The sequence below is a fragment of the Rhinatrema bivittatum genome, chromosome 2, assembly GCF_901001135.1.
Source record: "Rhinatrema bivittatum chromosome 2, aRhiBiv1.1, whole genome shotgun sequence".
NCBI classification, from domain to species: Eukaryota; Metazoa; Chordata; class Amphibia; order Gymnophiona; family Rhinatrematidae; genus Rhinatrema; species Rhinatrema bivittatum.
Window position 1 is genome coordinate 426,925,138 of NC_042616.1, and position 23,223 is coordinate 426,948,360.

Here is a 23,223-nt window from a genome sequence, read left to right on the forward strand (position 1 = left end):
GAGAGAGCTGCTTATGAAAGCCACAGAGGGGGATGGCCATCTCAGCACCCTCAAAGGGAGGGGCTGCAAACTGAATGGCACTTTCCCTCACCATTCTAATCTACACTGTCCCTAACTAAAGGAGTTAACCCAGGGCATAAATGGTAATGAGCCCAAAGTTCCATTACCCCTTTAACAGGTATTCTCCATAGACAGCAGGACACATGAACCACACAATCCTTTCTTTCTCCCCATAGAGTTGAGAGTTAACTTGCTACAAAGACCTTGGGTTTTCTGAATTCGGAGAGAGCTTTTCTCTCAGCACACCAAGATGATGTTACCCACTTGCATGGCTAATTTGTCCTGCTGTCTATGGAGAACACCTGTTACAGGTAAGCAACTTAGCTTTATGTCTATGTTTTACATGCCTACACTTCCTCAAGAGGCTCATCTTGCTTTTACTGCTGCGTCTGTGTATGTAATATTTATTTATTTTTATTTATTTAGAGCTTTTTTATACCGGCATTCATGATACAATCATATCATGCCGGTTTACAGATAACAAGAGGTGCAGTAACTTAGTACATATAACAAGTGCATAAGAAACAATAAAGTTACAATATAACAGGGTTGCTAGAACTGGGGGAGAAAGGAGACAGTAGTTAAATAAATTATACTGAAGTAAAATATTTACAATGAGCAGTAATTACATTATGCAGCAATGGTCTGTTAATGGATGTCAGACTCGGGAAAGGCTTGTTTAAATAGCCAAGTCTTAAGCCTTTTTCTGAATGTTAATAATCATGGCTCTAGTCTGAGGTCCGGTGGTAATGTGTTCCAGAGAGAGGGGCCCGCCGTGGAAAAGGCCCGATTTCTGAGTTGTAGATGGTGTGTGGATTTGGTAGGGGGGATGAGCAGGGACCCTCTGTAGGCTTCTCTGATGGGTCTGGATGATGTGTGTCGTCTGAGGGGGATTTGGAGGTTGAGAGGGGCTTGGGAATGGATGGTTTTATGGATAATGGTCATGGACTTGTGTAGAATTCTGAAGTGTATTGGTAGCCAGTGTAGATTTTTTAAAATAGGAGTGATGTGGTCTCTTCTTCTGGAGTTTGTCAGGATTCTAGCTGCCGCATTCTGGAGCATCTGAAGTGGTTTTATGGATGAGGCCGGGAGACCTAGCAAGATAGAGTTGCAATAATCTATCTTGGAGAATATTACGGCTTGTAGGACTGTTCTGAAGTCATGAAAGTGTAGGAGAGGTTTCATTCTTTTTATTACCTGTAGCTTGTGGAAGCAATTCTTGGTAGTATTGTTGATAAATGTTTTTAGATTCAGGTGGTTGTCTATTATTACTCCTAGGTCTCTTGCTTGTGTGACAGTGGTATTAGATGGGGCAATTTGCAGGGAGTTGCTGTATTCGGGAGTGATGAGGAGGAGTTCTGTTTTGGCTGAGTTTAGTATTAGGTTTAGGTTGGCGAGGAGGCTGTTAATCTCTCGGAGGCAGTTATCCCAGTGTTTCAGTGTTTTGGTGATAGATTCTTTGATGGGTATCAGAATTTGCACGTCGTCGGCGTATAGGAAATGTTTTAGTTGTAGTTTGGTTAGCAATTGGCATAGGGGAAGAAGGTAAATGTTGAATAAAGTAGGGGATAGTGAGGAACCTTGAGGAACTCCTAGCGAGGAATTGTAGCGGGGGGATTCTTTGTTATTGATTCTCACTTTGTAACCTCTGTTACAAAGGAATGTTTTGAACCAAGTGTGTGCCGAGCCTGTTATTCCAATGTCTGATAGGCGATTGAGGAGGATGGTATGGTTTACAGTGTCGAATGCCGCCGACAGGTCTAAGAGAATTAATAAAAAAGATTGTCCTTTGTCCAAACCCATGGTGAGGTGGTCTGTTAGCGATAAGAGTAGGGTTTCAGTGCTTAAAGCCTTGCAAAACCCATATTGTGAGGGGTATAGTATTTCATGATCTTCAAGGTAGTCTGAGAGTTGTGAATTGACCAGTTTTTCCAAAATCTTTGCTACGAAAGGCAGGTTGGAAATTGGGCGGAAGTTGTTGGAATTTTTGGGATCCAAGTCTGATTTCTTCAGTAGTGGTTTAAGAGAAGCAATTTTTAGGGTGTCAGGGAAGATTCCCTGTGTTAAGGAACAGTTTATGATGTCTGCTAGTGGTTTGGAGATGGTTTCAGGTATTAGCAGAAGGAGTTTTGACGGTATAAGGTCGAGGGGATGGGAGGAAGGCTTCATTTTCTTTAATAGAGACTGGATCTCTGAAGCGGTGGTAGGTTCGAATGCATCCAGCGAGGTTCTTTTGCTGAGGAGGTGGTAGGAGGTAGTAGGCGATGTAGGGCTAGGAGGTAGGAGGGTTAGGAGATTGGAGATTTTGCTTTGGAAGAATAGGGCTAGTTCATCGGCTTTGGCTTGTGCTTGTTCATTGGGGATAGGTGGTGTGTTATGTTGAGTTAACTCGGCCACGAAAGAGAAGAGTGCTTTTGCGTCAAAGGTAAGGTCGTGAATCTTGTGAGCGTAGAAATCCCTTTTTGCCTTTGTGGTTGAGTTCCTGTAAAGATGGAGGGCAGATTTGTAGGCAGAAAGTGTGTTAGGACAAGGAGTTTTGCGCCATTTGTTTTCCTTTTTTCTGAGGAGTTGTTTGTTTCCATAGGTCATTAGTGAACCATGGTTGTCTCTATAATAGCATTGGCCATTTTGTTTGTTTGATTAATGAATCTGATGTAAGAGGCATCAAATGGGAGAAAACCTTTGCACACAAGGACTGTTTATTATATGTGTCTGTAAAGTATCTGGTAGCACTATACAAATAATAATAATAAATCAGGTCTACTGTCTTTTCAAACAATTCTGTACACAGATTTCAGTTAGACTAATTTCTACTACATGGTGGAAGGTATGGACACAGTGGACAATGAGCTTCTTTCAGCTGTGCAATAGTGCAGTAATTCCCCAAAAATGTGATATTTCTGAAGGACTTATAAAATATTTATTGACCTGAGGAAGGGAGTTCAGCTTTCCAAAGCTGGTCACAAATGTATTGTTAATCCAATAAAAAGGTATCCTACAGCTTGTTTGTGGACCTTTATTTCAATCTTAGTGGATTGCCATGACCACTGTAATGTTTCATTCTAGAATGCTCTCTGAAATGCTCTAAAGGTTAATAAGTATACTTACTAATAATTTTCATTCTATGCCAGTCAGCCTTCTTCAGTTCCTGAGATCAACCCTGAGAATGAATTTCAGCTCAAATTTGGTGACTATTGTCCAGTCTGAAATGAGGAACAAGCCATTAACAGAACACGATGCTGCACTCTACCCCCTCGATACACAAAGGGTGCTCTCTCTGGTGGCTGGCTTGCAGAACCTTTTGGTCCAGGTACACTTAAGTAATTACTTGAAGATGGGGTTATAACACATTTTTCTTCAATAACCAGGCTAAATTAGCCATTAAATGTGGGTGACGTCATCCAGTACCACCGAACGGACTTGTCTCTCCAAGCTAGTATGTATTTAATTAATTTATTTATATTCACCATTCAGCTACTTTAAAGCAGATTATATTAAGGGACTGAGGGAGTTCCCGCACGGACATTGCCTTGTAAACATCCTCAGTCATTTTTTGTCCGAGCTCAGAACGCATGTGTACTCAATCTCTCTTAATAATTTTTCTTTAAAAATCATTAAAACCTATCTGACCAAGGAGATAAAAGGAACATTTCATCCTCTCCTTTCCACTGTCACTATGGCGATACCACAGACCGGAGTCATGATCTCGCCTATAGGGGTGAACTCATCATCAGAACCCTTGATTAATGGTTCATTGTCTGTCGCAACAGATTCTAATAGCTCAGAAGTATTAGGCCACACCGCTCCTCCTTGGAGTCAACTGGAAGCCCCTCCCAGTTTGCCTGCTTTGTCCTTGCAATCTTGGATAAGTTAGCCAGTACCTTTAGGCTCAGATTAATATTTTACTGGCATATTGTTCGTCCCACATCTCACCATCAGAGGATCTTACCAATTCTAACCCCTAGATTCATCATTCTGCTATATTTATAGCAGAATGATGAATCTATATTTATATCAGGATGATGAATTGCAAAAAAGAAGGGGCGGGGGGGGTAGGCAGCCGGCCACATCACAGCGGTGTGGTTTCGCCCGCTGCAGTGCAGCCACACCGCACACTATCGCCCCCATGGCTCCACAGGAAAAGGTGAAGTTATTTCCCACGGTGCTGCCGGCAATAATGTGAAAAACATTATCACCCGCAGTGCTGCCAGGAGATAACTCTGTCCAAACCCCACCCACAACCCTCGCCTTCACCTAATTTTAATAATACCACATTGATGCGGCCAGTATCACATGAGTTAGGACCTTATCATGTGCAATAAGGCCCTACCTCACACGATACCGGCACATCGCAAACTAATGAACAACCCTGTCAATTTGTGATAAAGATGGGTACAGCACTGGGCATCCATCTTCACAAGAACAAAGATCCACATTCTGAGCTCATTGGCCGCCTTCATATTCCGGGTTCTCCATCTGAACCAGTGGCCCTCCCAATTCACAACATCCTCAATGTTCTACAGATGAAAATATGAGAAACTCCTATTTTGGTCACTCCTACAGCTAGAAATCTGGACCTCCAATACAGAGTCCAGCAATCACTGAGCCAGCTGCCTCACCAGTCTGTAGTGGTTGAGTCTGCTATAAAAAAAAGGTGAAGAAGGCATGGATTCACTCAAATTCTCCTCCAGAAATAGACAACAAACTTCTGGTAACTTTGTCAAGAACATTTTTCAAAGTGCAATGATATTTGCTCACATTACTTTCCACAAATTCTATATGGTGCAGGATATCGTTGACTGCATTCAAAAATTAAAGCCTTTCCTACCTGCCACTGAGCAAGGCGACTACTATCTATATCCATTACTGGATGCAGCACAGGTCATCTGCCATAGATTCTGATCAATATACAAATTCTATGATTCCATTTCACATACCTCCTCTGTCTCCATTGGAGCTAGACGTATGGCAAAAAAATAAAGAATAAAAGGTCTGAGGGACCCGCCCCTGCCCCGACATCATCGCTCACGGAACTGATCCGTTAAAAGTGCCAAGTCAGCAGGCGCCACTGAGGGGGAGAGCTGGCCACTATCTGGAAAACACCTGATTACATCTGAGGTAAAAAGATAAAAAAATTGAAAAAAGAAAAAAAGCAGTGCTGAAGCTGGGAAGAGATGATAAATTTGAAAAGAATAAAAGGTCTGAGGGATCCGCCCCTCCCCTGATGTCATCGCTCACGGAACTGATCCGTTAAAAGCGCCAAGCCAGCAGGCGCCGCGCGCTGTGCGTCGCGCGCCGAAGGAGCGCAACAAAGGGGCATTCCCCTTTGTGCACCCCTTCGTGCATCTCCTAGTTTTAAATATTCCCCTTGTTATCTTTTATCCCTTGTTAACAATTTCTTCTTTATAATTGTTTTACATTTCTGACAAAGGTAATGTATGCTTTTTAGTATAATTTGTTGATTGTTCTATGTAACGCTCACAGGCGAAGTTATGTTTTATTGTAAATCGGTGTGATTTGTATTTTATACAGGAATGTCGGTATATAAAGGTTAAAAATAAATAAATAAATAAGACATCCACGAAAATCTGATGGATTAATTCTGTTTCGCATACCTCCTCTGTCTCCATTGGAGCTAGACGTATGGCATGACTTCAAGCCACTAGCATCCATGAAGACATCCACGAAAATCTGATGGATCAATTCTGTTTCACATACCTCCTCTGTCTCCATTGGAGCTAGACGTATGGCATGACTTCAAGCCACTAGCATCTATGAAGACATCCACAAAACTCTGATGGATCTCCCTTGTTTGGGGGACAATCTTTTCAGCCCTTCATGGTGCAAAGTCACTTCTACTTGTACAAATTACCACACTACCTTAGGAGGCCCTTCTGTTCTTTTCAACACTAATGTCTGCTGCCCCTTCCAGCCCAGGGTCAACAGCCACTTCCGACCAGGTCTTGACAAAGAAAATGCCATTAGCCAAAAACCACACAACAGGCCCAGCCAGACCTGGGCCTAGTTTTTGATCCCTCCAAACAATCCATTCTCTACTCTCTGTTTGAGGAAGAATCCAACATTTCATAGAGGAGTGGCATTGGATCACCAAGGACCTCCAAATTATGCAGCCTGGGTACTAGTTGTGATTCTCCTAGCCACCATCCCTTTCACATTGCTCAGGGCTCTATCTGGAACCATCATCTACCGCAGCTTCGTCTAGAAGTCCAATCACTTCTACAGCAACAACTGAAAGAGCTAATCCCAGTGACTCAATATACATGAGTTTCTAATCCTGATATTTCATTATCCCCCAAAAAACAGGGGGATTGCAGCCCATTCTGGACTTGAGACATCTAAACAAACATATATTCTGAGAGAAATTCAAAATGAACTCCCTCAGTGCAATCCTTCCTAACATACAGAAGGATGAAGGATGTGTGCCTTGGATCTAAAGGATGCATACACTCATATACCCATCCACTGTTCTCATTGGCACTACCTCCACTTCTAGGTGGATTATTCCCATTACCAGTACAGAATACTCCTGTTTGACTTCTCATCCCTGAGGGTCTTTATGAAATGACTCATTGAAACAGGAGCTCATCTCTGTCACCAGGAAATACAAGTCTTCCCATACTTTCAACAATTGGCTCATCACAGCAAAATCACAAGTCAAAGTGTACTACTCTCTGAGAAATTGAGTATGGAGCCCAGTCAGAAACTGAAATTCATCAGGCCTTGGATAAATTCACTACAGAAAAGATCATTCCTGCCTCCTGACATCGCTCATCCATAATATTCTCTCTTTTCCACAATTGTCAGCCAGAAGGCTCCTCATAGTGCTCAGTTACATGGCAGTAGCCATCCATATTGTCCCACTGGCCTGTCTTTCTATCTGATAACTCCAGTGGGATCTAGGTACCCACTGAGAATAATTAACTCAACTGCTTTTGCCTCCAGTACAAATCATGGCAACTGTGAAACCGGAATTGCAGTGGCAGCTGCGCCCCAAAATTCTTAAGGAAGGAGACCCTCTTCGCTTGCTCTCCTATCAAATGGTATTGGCGATGGATGCCTTCACCATAGAGTGGGGAGCGCACACCGGAATCATTCAAACACAAGGCATCTGGATTCTGGACCCACCTAAGGGCTGCTGGCCATCAGAATCCAAGGACTCAACCAGCGGGAGAGATGGTTGGTATAGCTGAAGCTTCTGTCTGTCCTATTGAGGGATACATCCGTCAGCTGTCAGTGCAGGCCAGACAGGCTTGCTCGTCCAGTTGTGCCAATCACATCACAACACAAGGGTCCACTTCCCTAAAAGATTGCCGAGACCTTGGACCCAGCAGACTTGGCTGCTCTACAGGCCACTTCCGGTATGGCTCACTGGTTCAGCAGCAAGGTGTCATGGATCAGGTGAGAGGGACCTTGGAAAGGCTTGTGGTGTGGATGGATACTTTCTCGACTTCTCCAACTTTACCGGTATTGCCATCACCACCCGCATTGGCCCCTCCTGCGACATCCGTTCCTTGGCTACCTCCTCTGCCTCACTATCATGGGGACTCTCGCAAATGCAAGGGTTTCATCAATCAGTGCCATATGCACTTTACTCTTCAAGTGGCACTCTTCCCCACTGATAAAACCAAAGTAACTTATATCCTGTCTTTGCTGGGAGGTTCAGCTCTGACCTGGGCCTCTCCCCTATGAGAACGTGAGGACCCACTCTTGGAGGAACTTGATCACTTCCTCAGGGGCTTCTGCCTTATATTCAACAAGACTGGACAATCTTCACTGGCAACCTCAGAACTCCTGCAGATTCATCAAGGATCCCGGACAATCGGGGAATACGCCATCTGTCCGGGACCCAGACACTGGCATCTGAATTGCAGTGGAAAGATGACAGTCTAACCACTATTTTCAGGCAGGGCTTATCTGAGCTCATCAAGGATGAGCTGACTGGATGGGACCCAACCAATACACTGGAAGAACTCATCAGGCTGGCCTTTCATTTGGACCTGTGCTTCTGGGAGTGGGCTAAGGAAAGAAGTCAGACCCAATGCCCCATATGACTGGCACCCCAATTACAGTGCCCCATAACTCCCATTAGAGTCTTGGAACCTTGGGAGCTGCCTGAAAAACCCATGCAAGTGGACCACCTATGGATTTTCCCAGAGGAATGTCAGTGATGCAGGCACCTCAAACTGTGTATGTCCTGTGCTGGACCCAGACACTTCCTTCTAATTGCCCTGTCAAGCCTGGAAAACTCTTAGACCTAGGGTTGGTAGGAGAGGGTACCCTAGGTCCACCTTGCACCTCTCCTCAGATTCTACTGCCAGTGTGCCTTACCTTCGGAGACACCAGTATACATCTTCAGACATTTACGGACACCAATGTGGCTGGGAGCTTCATTGATGAGGCTTTTGTATGCCAACATGGCATCCCCACTGAGCTCTTGAGAACTGCCCTTACAGTATCATCTGTATCTTGGAAAACCCTATCACGGTAGATTACCAGGATCACAACCTTGCTATGAATGCATACCAGCCTCCTACATCCAGAACACATCCGCCTCTATGTCTTGCCTAAGGCAGTCAATGAAGTCGATCCAATACTGCCCCCATAATGATCGGGTATCTCTGCAGTTAGAAAAATGGAGTGCCGCATATCATGAACAATGCCTAGCTCAAGTTCAGCCTCCTACTCTTGTACTCTATCACATTGCTCCTATAGTGCCCGGCATGCTGTATCCATACTCCAACTTTGCAGACATCTTCAGCAAGAAACAAGCTGAGGTCCTGCCCCAGTACTGGGCCTACAATTATCTAATCTACCTCCTTCCTGGGAAGATACCCCCCCCCCCCACACACACACACACACACACCAAGGGAGGGTTCACTCGCTATCCACCCCGGAAACTGAGACCATGTCGCAAAATATCTGAGACAATTTGGAAAGAGGCTTCATTTGACCATCCTCTTCCCCTGCTGGGGCTGGATTTTTCTTTGTGGGGAAAAAGGATGGATCACTTCGCTCTTGTATTGACAACAGAGGTCTTAATGTGATTACAAGGAAGAACTGCAACCCATTACCACTCAGAATGGAGCTCTTTGACTGGCTCAGAGGGGCCCAAATTTTTACTAAGTTGGATTGTGAAGGCCATTTAATTTTTTTCCGAAACTGAGAGGGGGATGTGAAAAACCGCCTTTAACACCAGGAATGGCCTTTATGAATATCTGATTATGCCCTTTGAACTATGCAATGCCCCCTGTTACGCCTTTCAGTCGCAGACGGCTGCGACCTCTCATGCTCACCTCTTTTCTTCCTGCACCATCAATTCTGGGACAAGTAGCGGCATCCGCCAGCCAACGCAGACCTCTCCGGCGTCCCCGGGACAGCATGGGTGCTACCGACCACCATCTTGTTTCTGGGATTACGTAGGCGCGTGCGCACACAAGGGTATGTTAAGTACACATCATGGCGGGAACCTTGGGGGCTTCCCCTCCCGATGACATCAGCGCACCCCCGTACTTAAGCCTACCTCTCCTGTGCTAAGACGAGTTAGCAAGGAGTTTCCTCATTGCTAAATCCGCTCGAAACGTGGACTTCCTGTTCCTGCTCCTTCCTGGGTATATGACGCTCTGAGTACCCGCTCCTCTGGGGCTCTTCTCATTCCTGGCTATCTGCTCCTCGGAGGGCCTTCCTGTTGGTATCTCTGCCGACCCTATACCTCGAAGCTACTAAGGACTTCCATTGTGAGTACTACTCTGCCTCCAACCTTGCAGCTTGCTGGCTTCATCAGCGGCATACCCTGTGCCACGGACCACTACCACTTTTTGACAGCAAGCTCTCCTGAACATCTTGAGCTGTAAGACCACTGCTGTATCCACGGATTTCCTCGGCTTCCTAAGCCTCACTTATCTACATCCGCACAGACTCCTCTGCGTACCCTGAGCTGCGGGCCACTACCTGATCTGTAACCTGAGGTATTGCTACTTCCCGAGGTACTTTATGGCATACCCCGCTCTGCGGACCACTACCAGATCTACACCTACAGCAGCATCATGTGGGAACATCCTCACAGCTCAGAACTGTTATTCTCATCTCCCGCTCTGCGGGCTTGTCTTCTCTCTCCATAAATAAAGTCTATCTCCAGGTGTCCTGTGCAACTAGACCAAGCCTACTGATGGTGAGGCCCAGAGGGCTCCTCCCTGTGGGCGGGGTCATCTCTTATCTCGGCCCAGGGTTTACATCCATCCCAAAACATAACACTCCCATGGTCTTTCAACCCATGGTGAATGAGATATTCTGGGAGCTCCTTCACTTTCACTTTGTCGTGTACCTGGATGATATTCTCAAGTTCTCCAAAATGCTGAATAAGAACCATTTGCACATTAGACAGGTCCTGCATTGACTACAGGAACACCAGCATTATGCAAAATTAGAAAAGTGCTCTTTTGAACACGAGGAGTTGCCCTTCCTGGGTTATATTATTTCCCAGACCGGGCTTCACATGGACCCCAGCAAGCTGAAAGCTATCTTGGGCTGGCCCCAACCGGTAGGGCTCAAGGCCTTGCAGCAATTTCTAGGGTTTGCAGATACTACCAACAATTTATTCATGGCTATTCCTCCCTGGCTGCTCCATTCACAGCCCTTACCAAAAAGGGTGCAGACCGCATAACTGGAGTGAAGAAGCAATGCGGGCCTTCCATCATTTGAAACAAGAATTTACTCTGGACCCATGACTATGACATGCAGATCCCACCAGGCCATTCATCCTAGAGGTAGATGCCTCCACTTTTGGGGTGGGGGCTGTCCTCTTGCAACACGATCACCATGCGGTCTTGGTAACCTGTGCATACTTTTCAAAAAAAGTTTCATCTAGCTGAGTAGAACTACACTAATGGGGACTGCGAGTTGTTGGTTATTAAACTAGCCCTTGAGAAGTGTCACCATCTGTTAGAGGGGGCTAGACATTCCGTAAACATTTATACTGATCCTAAAAATTTGGAGTACTTGTAACAAGTTCAACACTTGAATCTCCGGAAAGTCATATGGTCCCTATTTTTTATCTGATTTAATTTTAAATTGCAATACCATACTGCAGAAAAAAAATAGCTTGCCAACGTCCTATTACATTCCTTTGCTACCGAGAATTACCCAAACCCACCTCGCCATATTAATGAATCAGCAAAGATCATGGTAGCTACCGATATGACCATACCTCCTGGGAAGACAATGGTTCCCCATCAGCTCTTGGAACGAGTGTTGCATTGGGCCCATGACTCTCAGCTAGCAAGACACCCTGGGGTCTCGAGAACTTGGAAGCTACTCAACTCGTCACTAATGGTGGCCTCAGCTAAAACCAAGATGTAAAGTGCTAAGTGGAATGATGCCCGGTATGTGCAGCGAACAAGAGCTCCTAAGCCCGGTTGTGTGGTCTGTTACAGCCTTTGCCAGCTTCCCAGGAACCTTGGACACATCTGGCCACAGATTTTATTATGGACCTTCCTTCCTCTGAGGGCAGCACCACTATTTGGTAATAGTGGACTGATTTTCTAAAATGGCTCACTTTATCCCTCTGCCTGGATCACCCTCTGTGCCAGAACTGCCCAAATTGTTTGCACCAATACAAACAAATACAAAATCCAGAGTCAGTCAGGAATTACTGAATGTACACAATATGAGAATCCTGAACTTGTGTATAACGGGTTAAATTTTATATACTGTATCTCTGCGTGACCTCATATAACGTGCCTTTAAGGAAACCAGGCTACGAAGGCTACAGGCTCTATTGAAGAGCTTTCAGCAGCGGGATCAATTTTTAATCATTGGTCACTTAAGAGATGTTTTTGTGTTAATTGCTCCCATGGGCAGGAACAAAAACTCACATGTAGATGTAAGGTACACTTATCTTGTGCTGATGTATTGTGAACCTTCCAATTCAATTTCTCTGGTAAAGTCCAAAACAGAAGTCCTTGCACCAAATGAAAACCGGCTGGGTGGGCAAATCCGATGCTGTGCAAATTGTTTGCACAGCATGTTTTCCCTCTGCACGGGCTTCCCCCTCACATCCTCTCAGATCAAGGAGTCCAGTTTACCGCTCATTTCTGGAGGATCCTGTGCAAAATGTTTGGGATTATTTTGGATTTCTCATCAGGGTATCACCTCCAGACAAATGGGCAGACTGACCACATGAATCAATCCCTTAAGACCTTTCTGGGCTCCTATTTGAACCAGCACAAGATAATTGGGCCTTTCTTCTGCCATGGGTAGAGGCCTGTCATAACAACCACATTAACAAAGCAAATGGCTCTTCCCCCTTCTACTTAGTTTATGGACGTCTTCCACGAACACCTATGCCTTTGGCTTTCTCAGTAGCTTGTCCCATCATCAATGTAAAGGGTTAGGAATTATATAACCTCTGGCAGTGAACACATCAGCTCTTAGAACAAGTTGCAGCCTGATCTAAGAAACAAGTAGACAAGAAATGTCATCCGGCACCTCAACTTCAAACGGGGACTTGGTATGGCAGAGCACCTGGAACTTGAGGCTTCATATGCCATCCCTTAAATTTGCCCCTCAATTCGTGGGTCCTTTGCTGGTGGTCCGTCACATGGGACGTGTGGCTTATAGACTTAAATTGCCACCCACTCTTCGCTTCCACAATTGTTCCATGTTTCCCACTTGAAACCTGCAGTCCTGTCGTGACCCTTGAGACCCCCCTGAGGTCCTCCTTGAAGAAGATACCCAATATGAATTAGCAGAGATTCTGGATTCTAGGAGAGTGAGAAATAAACTTCAATATCTCATTGCTTGAAAGAATTATGACCTGAGGAAAATTCATGGGAACCCGCCTCCAACCTCCAACTCCCCAACTAATTTGTGAATTCCATCAATGGTTCCCCAGAAAGCTCAAGCCCAGAAACTTGAGAAGGGGGCTTTGGAGAGGGGATACTGTTAGTACCTGAGGCTTCCAGATGCTGTCCCCCAGCTACCTGACTCTCCAGTATCCAGCTGCATCTTCACGGCAGAACACTGCCATTACATGCCAGCAGTGGGACCAGTTGATACACACCATAGGCGTACACATGCACAAATGCGCATATAATTTACATGCCTAGGCAGGAAAGTGTAGGAGTCGCTCTTGGGTGACATCACCCACCTCTAGCATTTAAACCTGCTCTCCCGTGCACTCCTTGCCTCACCAACAGGTCTCCTGAGTGATCTGCTCCTCAGTGAATGCTGCTTGTCCCTGAGATGTCTGTCCATCTTCCTGTTCGCTTGTGTTCTTGTGTTCCTGCTTCCTGCTGAGGTCCTGTGTTTTGATCTGTTTCCTTGCTCAGTCCTAATCCCTGTTGTTGTAGTCGGTCCCTGATTTGCCCTTATTTTGCCACATCTTGACTTGACTTCCTGGTTTGACCTCAGCTTGTTCTTTGACCCTCCTGATTGCCTCCTGGACTTGGCCCCTTGCTATGGACCTGACCTACATCTGTCTGTTGCCTATCCCAACCTCTGGCCTGTCTTCTGGTTTTGCTGTCTGCTACCTGCTTCCTGCTTCCTGCCTTGACCTTTGGCCTGTCTACTGGTGTTTTTCTGCCTGCCCTGACCTTAGCCTGCTTAGCCTGGATTTGGACTCTTGCACTTGCTACCACCCTAGGGACCAGCCTAAGTCGGACTCAACCTATGTGGGAGATGGTTGGTATAAGTGAAGCTCCTGTATGTCCCATTGAGGAGTCTGCTCATCTGCTCATGCCAACCACATCATAGCACAAGGGTCCACTTCCCTAACAAGGTCTTACCACCTCTTCTGTGCGAGTGCACTACAGTGCCATAGCAGCTTACCATATACAACTAGATGCAAACTAATCTCTATTCATCCACTAATATCTCAATTCATGAACAGTCTATGGCATGTCAGGCCCCGAGCACAAAAGTCACCTGTTCTCTGGGACCTTAATGTCTTTCTTTCCCAACTAATGAAGCCTGCTTTTAAGCCACTGGAGTAAGCTTCTCTAAAGTATTTGAAATGGAAGATGGTGTTCCTCATTGTAGTGATTTCAGTTAGAAGAGTCAGCCAACTCCAAGCTCTTGTCCACTGTCCGCTGTATATGTACTTCTTCCATAACAGGTTGGTTTTCCATACTCACATGAAGTTTATGTCTAAGGTAGTCTTAGCTTTCCATATTAATCAATCTCTCATATTGCCTACTTTCTTTCCTAGGCCCTATACACATGAAGGGGAAAAAGCTCTCTGGAGAAGGACTGTCGCTAGTTAACAAGAAACTGGACGGGAGTGAAATAGATGTAACTCCATTTACAGTAGAGAATGTATAGGAAGAGCTGGGGAAACCAAAAGTGGGCAAAGCCATGGGGCCTGATGAGGTTCATCCCAGGATACTGAGGGAGCTCAGGGATGTGCTGGCGTGTCCACTGTATGACCTGTTCAATAGATCCCTAGAATCGGGAGTGGTGCCAAGTGATTGGAGAAGAGCGGTGGTGGTCCCGCTTCACAAGAGTGGGAGCAGACAGGAGGCTGGTAACTACAGACCGGTTAGCCTCTCCTTGGTGGTGGGAAAAGTAATGGAGTCGCTGCTGAAAGAAAGAATAGTGAACTATCTAGGGAATTGGATCGAGGAAGAGCGCTCGATGTCATCTACTTGGATTTCAGCAAAGCTTTTGATACAGTCCCGCACAGGAGGCTGGTGATTAAAATGAGAAGCTTAGGAGTAAGTGCCGAGGTGGTGGCCTGGATTGCAAACTGGTTGACGGATAGAAGACAATGTGTGATGGTAAATGGAACTTACTCTGAAGAGAGAGCGGTGTTAAGCGGAGTGCCCCAAGGATCGGTGTTGGGACCGGTCCTGTTCAATATCTTTGTGAGCGACATTGCAGATGGGATAGAAGGTAAGGTTTGTCTTTTTGCGGATGACACTAAGATCTGCAACAGAGTGGACTCGCCGGAAGGAGTGGAGAGAATGAGATGGGATTTAAGGAAGCTGGAAGAGTGGTCGAAGATATGGCAGCTGAGATTCAATGCCAAGAAGTGCAGAGTTATGCATATGGGGTGGGGAAATCTGAAAGAAAAGTATTCAATGGGGGGGTGAAGGGCTGATGTGCACGGAGCAGGAGAGAGACCTTGGGGTGATAGTGTCTAATGATCTGAAGTTGGCAAAACAATGTGACAAGGCAATGGCTAAAGCCAGAAGAATGCTGGGCTGCATAGAGAGAGGAATATTGAGTAAGAAAAGGGAGGTGATTATCCCCTTGCACAGGTCCATGGTGAGGCCTCACTTGGAGTACTGTGCTCAGTTCTGGAGACCGTATCTCCGAAGGGACAGAGACAGGATGGAGGCGGTCCAGAGAAGGGCGACCAAAAAGGTGGATGGTCTTCATCGAATGACTTATGAGGAGAGATTGAAGAATCTAAATATGTACACCGTGGAGGAATGGAGGAGCAGAGGTGATATGATACAGACTTTCAGATACTTGAAAGGTTTTAATGATCCAAAGACAACGACAAAAAAATCAGCAGAAGCAGGGGTCACGATTTGAAGCTCCAGGGAAGAACTTCAAATCGTCAGGAAGTATTTCTTCACGGCGAGGGTGGTGGGTGCCTGGAATGCCCTTCCCGAGAAAGTGATGAAGACCAAAACTATGAAGGATTCCAAAGGGGCATGGGATAAACACTGTGGATCCATAAAGTCTAGAGGAAACGAATGAAGAGAAGAGGCATGGGGGTGGCTTGCGGGAATGACAGCTACTACCTGGAGATTAATTCCCTTATTCAATAAACATACACATGGTTAATGCAACTCCAACATTGCTCTATGCTTCAACAGCAAGAGGAAATGTGGAAAAAAGGATTTGCATTCACAAAAAAGCGGGGGAATAGCTGTATTCACAAAAAAGCAGGGGGAGTAGCTTGCTTGTTGCGGCGGTTACTACCCCAAACCAAATAAGCCTGACACTTCACTTTCAATGCATATCCAGCATAGCTCTCTGCTTCAATGGCAGGGGGATGAAGAAAAGAGGATTTATATTCAGACAACAACAAACAAGGACTGAATTACTTAGTCTGGGTAAACAAATAAGCATGGGTGTAGCTTGCTTGTTACGGCGGTTACTACCCCGAATCAATTAGGCCTGATACTTCACTTTGAATACATATCCAGCGCGGCTCACTGCTTCAACAGCAGGGGGAATGAAGAAAAGATGATTTATATTCGGACAACAACCAACAAGGACTGAATTGCACAGGCTGGGTAAACAAATGCTTGGGAGTAGCTTGCTTATTGCGGTAGTTACTACCCCTAACCAATTAAGCTAGATACTTCACTTAGATGCAGATCCAGCACTGCTCTCTACATCAATGGCAGGGGTGGAAGGTAAATAGAACCAAAAAGTTACTAATAAAGGCCAAGAGTATCAGATAAGTATGAGAAAAAAATAAGTGTGAAAGCTTGCTGGGCAGACTGAATGGGCCATTTGGTCTTCTTCTGCCATCATTTCTATGTTTCTATATGAATGCAAAAGGACCTTAACGTATTATAAGTTACGAACTCAGCCACATCGTAAAACCTCCCAGCTGTTTGTCTCATATGAACCCAACAAGCTAGGAGTAGCAGAAGTCGAGTGTACCTTGTTTAACTGGCTGGCTGAGTGCATTCACCACTGCTACACCTTAGCAGGATTGCAAGTCACAAACCTTGTGAAAGCATATCAAGTGAGAGCTATGACTGCTTCTTTTGCTTATCTTTGAGAAGTACCTATTGAAGATATCTGCAAATCTGCAACTTGGTCTTCTAGTCATACCTTTACATCACACTACTGTCTTGACAACCTCTCAAAGACTGACAGTCAATTTTTACAAGCAGTTTTGCAAAATCTGTATCTCCCTGTAGTTTGCTCTCCATGGTGTGGGCCAGATTGTTTACTAAGTAAACACTCTGCTACAACCTCAGCTTGGGTCTCCCCACATGTAATAGTCAATTTAGCCTGCTTATCAATGAATAAAACAAATTTGATACCTTAAATGGTGTTTTCCTTAGATAGCAGGATGAATTACAATTAGCCATGAATATTTGCCTGCCCCCCTAAAGAGTTGACTACATAGCTAGATTAGCTCTAGTAGAGACCGAAAAGACTTAAGAGGCAACACTCTCACAGAAACTCCTGCACATGCTTAGTAGAAGTCAAAGTTCTACTTGCTTGAAGAGATGAGTCTGTTCGGTGCTGCCAGATGGCGTCACCCACATGTAATGGCTAATTAATACTACTATCCATGGAAAACTGCATTTATGTTAAGCAAACTTGTGTCTCATTATCGAGTGTCAGGTTCTGAACAGAGGGGTGAGACCTCATCAGAAGATTTTTAAAGCTGATATTATCCACTGGACTTTTTTATATATAGTTGGTATCATTTGAAAGCATTGATCATCAGGTTTTCAGAGGTACCAAACTACGAGAGACATTTTCATCTGATGATGTAAGCATTTACATGTAGTTCAGAATTTGAATTTTTTTTAAGACACTGTTCTTTAGTGTAATCCAGTGCTTATTTCTTAGAAAAAGAGTGCCAGTATTCACATGCATGGCAGTCCTTGGGAGGGGGTATGGTCAGGGGCGGCTCATGGCAATCTGCTGCCTGAGGTGAAGGATGAAATGCCCCCCCCCCCCCCCAATGGCCTGGTGCAGGTGAAATCACCAAGGGCCAGGGCAGGGGGAAGGCAAAGGAAGGTGAAGTGACTTGCCCAAGGTCATGAATGGCAATAGGATTTGAACCCTGGCTTCCCTTGTTTGCAGCAGACTGCTCTAATCACTCAGTTTTTGGGCCTGTTATGTATGACACACTCTCTCTTAGGGCTGATACAAGGGTATTAGATGCCCTAGATAAACCTTATAGCCTTTCATTCCCCCTTCCCTCCCTACATAATTAAAACTTGTGCATTCTTTTCCATTTTAAAATGTAATAAATGTATTTAATTAAAGCAGATTGCATATGGAAAATAGACAAAGTACAATCTTCTGAAGTGAAAATATCACTTACAACATATATAGTATATAGGCATACACTGCAAAAAAAAAACACATTTTCAATATTGATATTTTAATAGATTTAATAAATTACTTTTCTCATAGTAATCAAGGCGGTTTACTGAATCCCATATGGTATTAGACCTATGGTAAAGTGCACTGGTTGTGAACTTGGCCCATAGAAAGCCAGGAATAAACTAAAACTATAATTCCAATATAGTAAGCCTTCCATATCATAATTGCCAGCACTTAACCTATGAAAAAGCCATACTGCAAATATTACATCAGGCCCTAAACATCAATACACCTCCTATTAGGAAAACAGATTAAAGCCAACTTGTTGTAAATCCCTGTACAGAAACTACATGCTAGCAGAATAACTAAAGCCTCAGTCACACAAGCAGAACACAGATAGACTCTCACCAAATACAGAAGAAAGAGATCAGAAAATATAACTTGAAGCATGCAGAAAAAAATTGAACTGGAAATCACAAGAAGCTAGACTCCGTAAATAATGCAAACACAATCAAGAAATATAAAACATGGGGAGTGCAGCTGAGAGAAAGCCTCGCCAGCGAGGAACTTAGACCAGAGGGACTGCCGGAGTATTGCAACATCACTCGTCCAAGGAGCGTCAGACACGCCCCCCTGTGACGTCATCTAGCTGGGACGTCCTCCCAGGATAAAACCAGGGGTTTGCAGGGTGCAGCCGCCGGCGCGCTGACTAAGGGGCGCGCCCCTTATCGAGTCCTGCACTCTTTTGCCGAGAAGTTTATATTGTTAATATACATGGGAAGGAAAAGAAAAATAAAGGTATTTCCTTCAGTGCCATCTACTCCAACGGTAAGGGGTCCTAAGGACATTCATATTACTCGTACAGTAAATGTTGATTCTTTAAACCCCAATTTGGACATTTCCTTTTCATCTGGTTCCATAAGGAGTCCTGGTCAGTATTCAACACCACAGAACTTAGAACTTGGGACAAATGTTGAAATAGAGAATCCAAATGTATTGTCAGTTATAGAATCTCCTACAGATAGATTTGTTGATTTAGAAGGTGTAGCTGTAGGTGGTAGGGTGGAAAACCTGACACAAACAACTACTGAAAAGAGAGCTAGTAATAGTATGGAAATACCTGATTTGAGTGTTATAATTAGTGAAGTTTGGGTGGACCCTTGGACACTGTGGCAGCTGACCACACCCATGGGGAAGTCCCATGAGGGGCCACAGGTCAGACTCAGCTCTGGACATACAAACACAGATTATATCTTTATTTAGACAGTTTGAGAAGCCACCAGAGGTGGCAGTAGTGAGTAGTAGATGTAGCCCGGCTGGGCTAGTATTCCCCAGGTCGCTGGTACAGCGGTTCCTCCGGTAGTAGTGCTGTAGTGGAGAGAACTGAGATAATGAGTACAATAGAACATTCACAGAGTCCCAAATATGGAGAAGCCCCGAGATAGGGAGAGCTGGCCCTAAAGAAACAAGTACCAGATCCCTGGAAGAAGAGAGACTCGTTGGCAAAGTACTCACACAGCGGTTCCACGTAGGAGATGGCACTGGCGCTGGAACAGAGACAGGCCCTCGAGGAGCAAGTACCTGGTTCCAGGGAGAAAGCTCTGAGGAGTGGATGATAGTAGTACTCACTGATGGTGTCTGTAGCGAATTCTTCCAAGTAGAAGAGGAGATAGATGCAGGCAGCGAATCAGGGAACATGGGCCCTCAAGGAGCGAGTACCGGTTACCTGATAGCGACCTGAAAGAAGCAAAGAGGCCACCGAGGAGCGGGTATCCCATTAGCAGAAAGAGTCCAGTGGAAGTTGGATAGGCAGAGTAGCTGGGTACGGAGAGCGAATCCCATCCGTAAGAATCACCCTTGCTAACTCAATGGCTAGCAATAAACTATAGGCTTAAATATCCGGGCAGAGTGACTTCATCACAGGGGGACGCCCCTGAGGAACGTGCCAATGAGGAAATAAGAATGAGGGCCACGCGGCGCGCGCGCCCTAAGGTACCTGTAGAACATGGCGGGAGGCAGTGCCCAAGCTGGTCCAGGGACGCCGGAGAGGATGGCAGGTGGATGCCGCAGCATCCAGGCATCCATGAAGAGCAGGAAGAGCCGCAAAAAAGGAAAGGTAGGTGGAGTGAAGCCGTCGGGAAGTGACGGTCGCAACAGTAACCCCCCTTCAAAGGGCAGTCTCCTCTGCGGGTACCCGTATGACATAGTGAGGGCAAAGGTAGCGCCGGCGCCATTTTGAATATTGGCAATACGGCCCGCGTGCAGGAGGTCGCTCCCGGACCCCCGCTGGACTTTTGGAAAGTCTTGTGGGGGTCAGGAGGCCCCCCCCCCAAGCTGGCCAAAAGTCCCTGGGGGTCCAGCGGGGGTCCGGGGGCAATCTCCTGCACGCGTGACGTCAGGAGCCAGGAACCAAAATGGCGCCGGCGCTACCTTTGCCCTGTCACATGATAAGGGCAAAGGGCCACCGGCGCCATTTCTCGTAACGCAGCCGTGGCCAGAGAGCGGGAGATCACTCCCGGGACCCCCCACTGGACCCCAGGTAATTTTAAACATTTTGGGGGGGTTCGGGAGGGTGGGGGATTTGTTTTAAAGGTTCGGGGTGGGTTTTAGGGTTTTTTTGGTATGCCGGTTTTCCCGCCCTCCCCCGATTTTTAACAATTTAAAAAAAAAAAAAACACGACGATCAGATTTCCCTCCCCCCCAGCCAAAATCGATCGTTAAGACGATCGATCACACGATTCACACCCCTAGTGGATAACACATTGAAATCGTCAGTTCAGTGTGCTGCGGTAGTCAAAAAAGTAAACAGAATGTTGGGAATTATTAGAAAGGGAATGGTGAATAAAACGGAAAATGTCATAATGCTTTTGTATCGCTCCATGGTGAGACTGCACCTTGAATACTGTATACAATTCTGGTCTCCGCATCTCAAAAAAGATATAATTGCGATGGAGAAGGTACAGAGAAGGGCTACCAAAATGATAAGGGGAATGGAACAGCTCCCCTATGAGGAAAGACTAAAGAGGATAGGACTTTTCAGCTTGGAGAAGAGACGGCTGAGGGGGATATGATAGAGGTGTTTAAAATCATGAGAGGTCTAGAACGGGTAGATGTGAATCGGTTATTTACTCTTTCGGATAATAGAAAGACTAAGGGGCACTCCATGAAGTTAGCATGTGGCACATTTAAAACTAATCGGAGAAAGTTCTTTTTTACTCAACGCAAAATGAAACTTTGGAATTTGTTGCCAGAGGATGTGGTTAGTGCAGTTAGTATAGCTGTGTTTAGAAAAGGATTGGATAAGTTCTTGGAGGAGAAGTCCATTATCTGCTATTAATTAAGATGACTTAGAAAATAGCCACTGCTATTACTAGCAACTGAACATGGAATAGACTTAGTTTTTGGGTACTTGCCAGGTTCTTATGGCCTGGATTGGCCACTGTTGGAAACAGGATGCTGGGCTTGATGGACCTTTGGTCTGACCTAGTATGGCATGTTCTTATTCTCATACACAGACACACCCTCAGGCAGACACCCATGCATTCACACACATACACCCCCAGGCAAACTCCCATTCATACACATGCCCACACTAAAGGCAGACCCCCTCTCTTTCTTTTGCCAGCAACCTCGGAGCCTCTCTCATTCCTCTGCTGCCACTGTCACTGATGCCGCATGGCTATTGGGGAGGCGCTGATTGCTGCTACTGGCACTGAAGCCCATTCTGCTGCCTCCTCTGTGCAGGCCCCGTGGGTTTCCACTTCCTCCATGTTGATCTCGTACATTGTGAGATCCGCATAGAGAAAGTGCTACTCTTGCACATTACCAAAGATTACATGTGCTAATCAGGAAGAAGTAATTTTTTTTTTTTTACCTTTGCTGTCTGATCTTAGTTTTCTAATTGCATGGTCACAGGCTTTTTTGTTCCACCTTCCCTTTATTTTTTTGCCAATTCCTTTCATAATGTCTTTTTTTCTATTTCTTTTCTCTCCATCTATCTTCTTCCCTCAAACACACAGTCAGGTTCTCATTCTCACATGCTTTCTCTCTCTCACACACACATGCTCTCTCTCATACAATCATTCATACACAGTCTCTCTCTTGCACATGCTGTCTGACTCTCACACACCCAGGCTCTCTCTCACTCCCACATGCTGTCTTGCTCAAGCACAGGCTCTCACTGTCACATGCTCTCTCTCATACAATCATTCATACACACAGGCTCTCACATGCTGTCTCTGCAAACATTGAGGTCCTCACTCCCACACACAGTCTCTCAATTCACTCTCACACACAGACACACAATCTCTCAACTCATCTCATACACGCACACAATCTCTCAACTCAATTCATACACGCACACAATCTCTCAACTCAATTCATATATGCACACAATCTCTCAACTCATCTCATACAGACTCTCTACGGGCCCTCAGCCTCTCTCTTACCTCTGGCCCCCTCTTCACGGGTCACTGCAGGATGGGCTCTGCAGCAGCCCTGATCTTCTCGGGCTGATCCGAAGCGGCGGCCCCGCTACAGGGCCTCCTCCTCTTCTCAGCCCGCTGCAACAACGCTTCTCCTCTTCTGCACGTGGTGATGCTCCTCCTCCTTCCTGCCCACGCAGCTCCGGCAACATTTTTCTTCTGGGGCCGCGCGGGCAGGAAGGAGGAGGAGCACCTGCACGTTTAGACGTGACCTTGTTCTTCGGGCCGTGGTGATGTGAGCTCCACCACGGCCCTGCCGATCTTCCTGCTGTATGTCTCCGGCACAGCACAGCAATACGTCACTAATTAGCCGCCAGTGGGATGAAGTCCACCGGCGGCCGCATTGGCTCCCCCTGACCTCTCCTCGGTATACCACTTGCTCCGCCCCGTCACGTGCACCGGGCTTGCGTGACACACCAGCACACTGCAGGCGACACACTAAAGTGTTGTGACACACACTTTGGAAAGCTCTGATCTAGAGAGATGTCGAAAAGCTTGCACAAAGCCTTCCAGAATCTTGCCGTGAACTGTGATCCTCGATTCGAGACTATGTGCTTCGGTAGGCCATGAAGGCAAAAGATGTGGGTTATGAAGAGGTTCGCAAGCTCCAAGGCTGAAGGTAAGCCAG

At 45.8% G+C, this 23,223-nt stretch overlaps 1 protein-coding gene across 1 annotated transcript in view; it reads left to right on the forward strand.

Annotated features, from left to right (window-relative positions):
* Positions 1–23,223, forward strand: part of MEI1 (meiotic double-stranded break formation protein 1) — an 888,987-nt gene that overhangs the window by 840,099 nt on the left and 25,665 nt on the right. Inside the window, exon 27 of the mRNA XM_029587121.1 lies at positions 3,192–3,370. Within this exon, the coding sequence (XP_029442981.1) occupies positions 3,192–3,370 (179 nt within the window). The remainder of the gene's footprint in view (positions 1–3,191; positions 3,371–23,223) is intronic.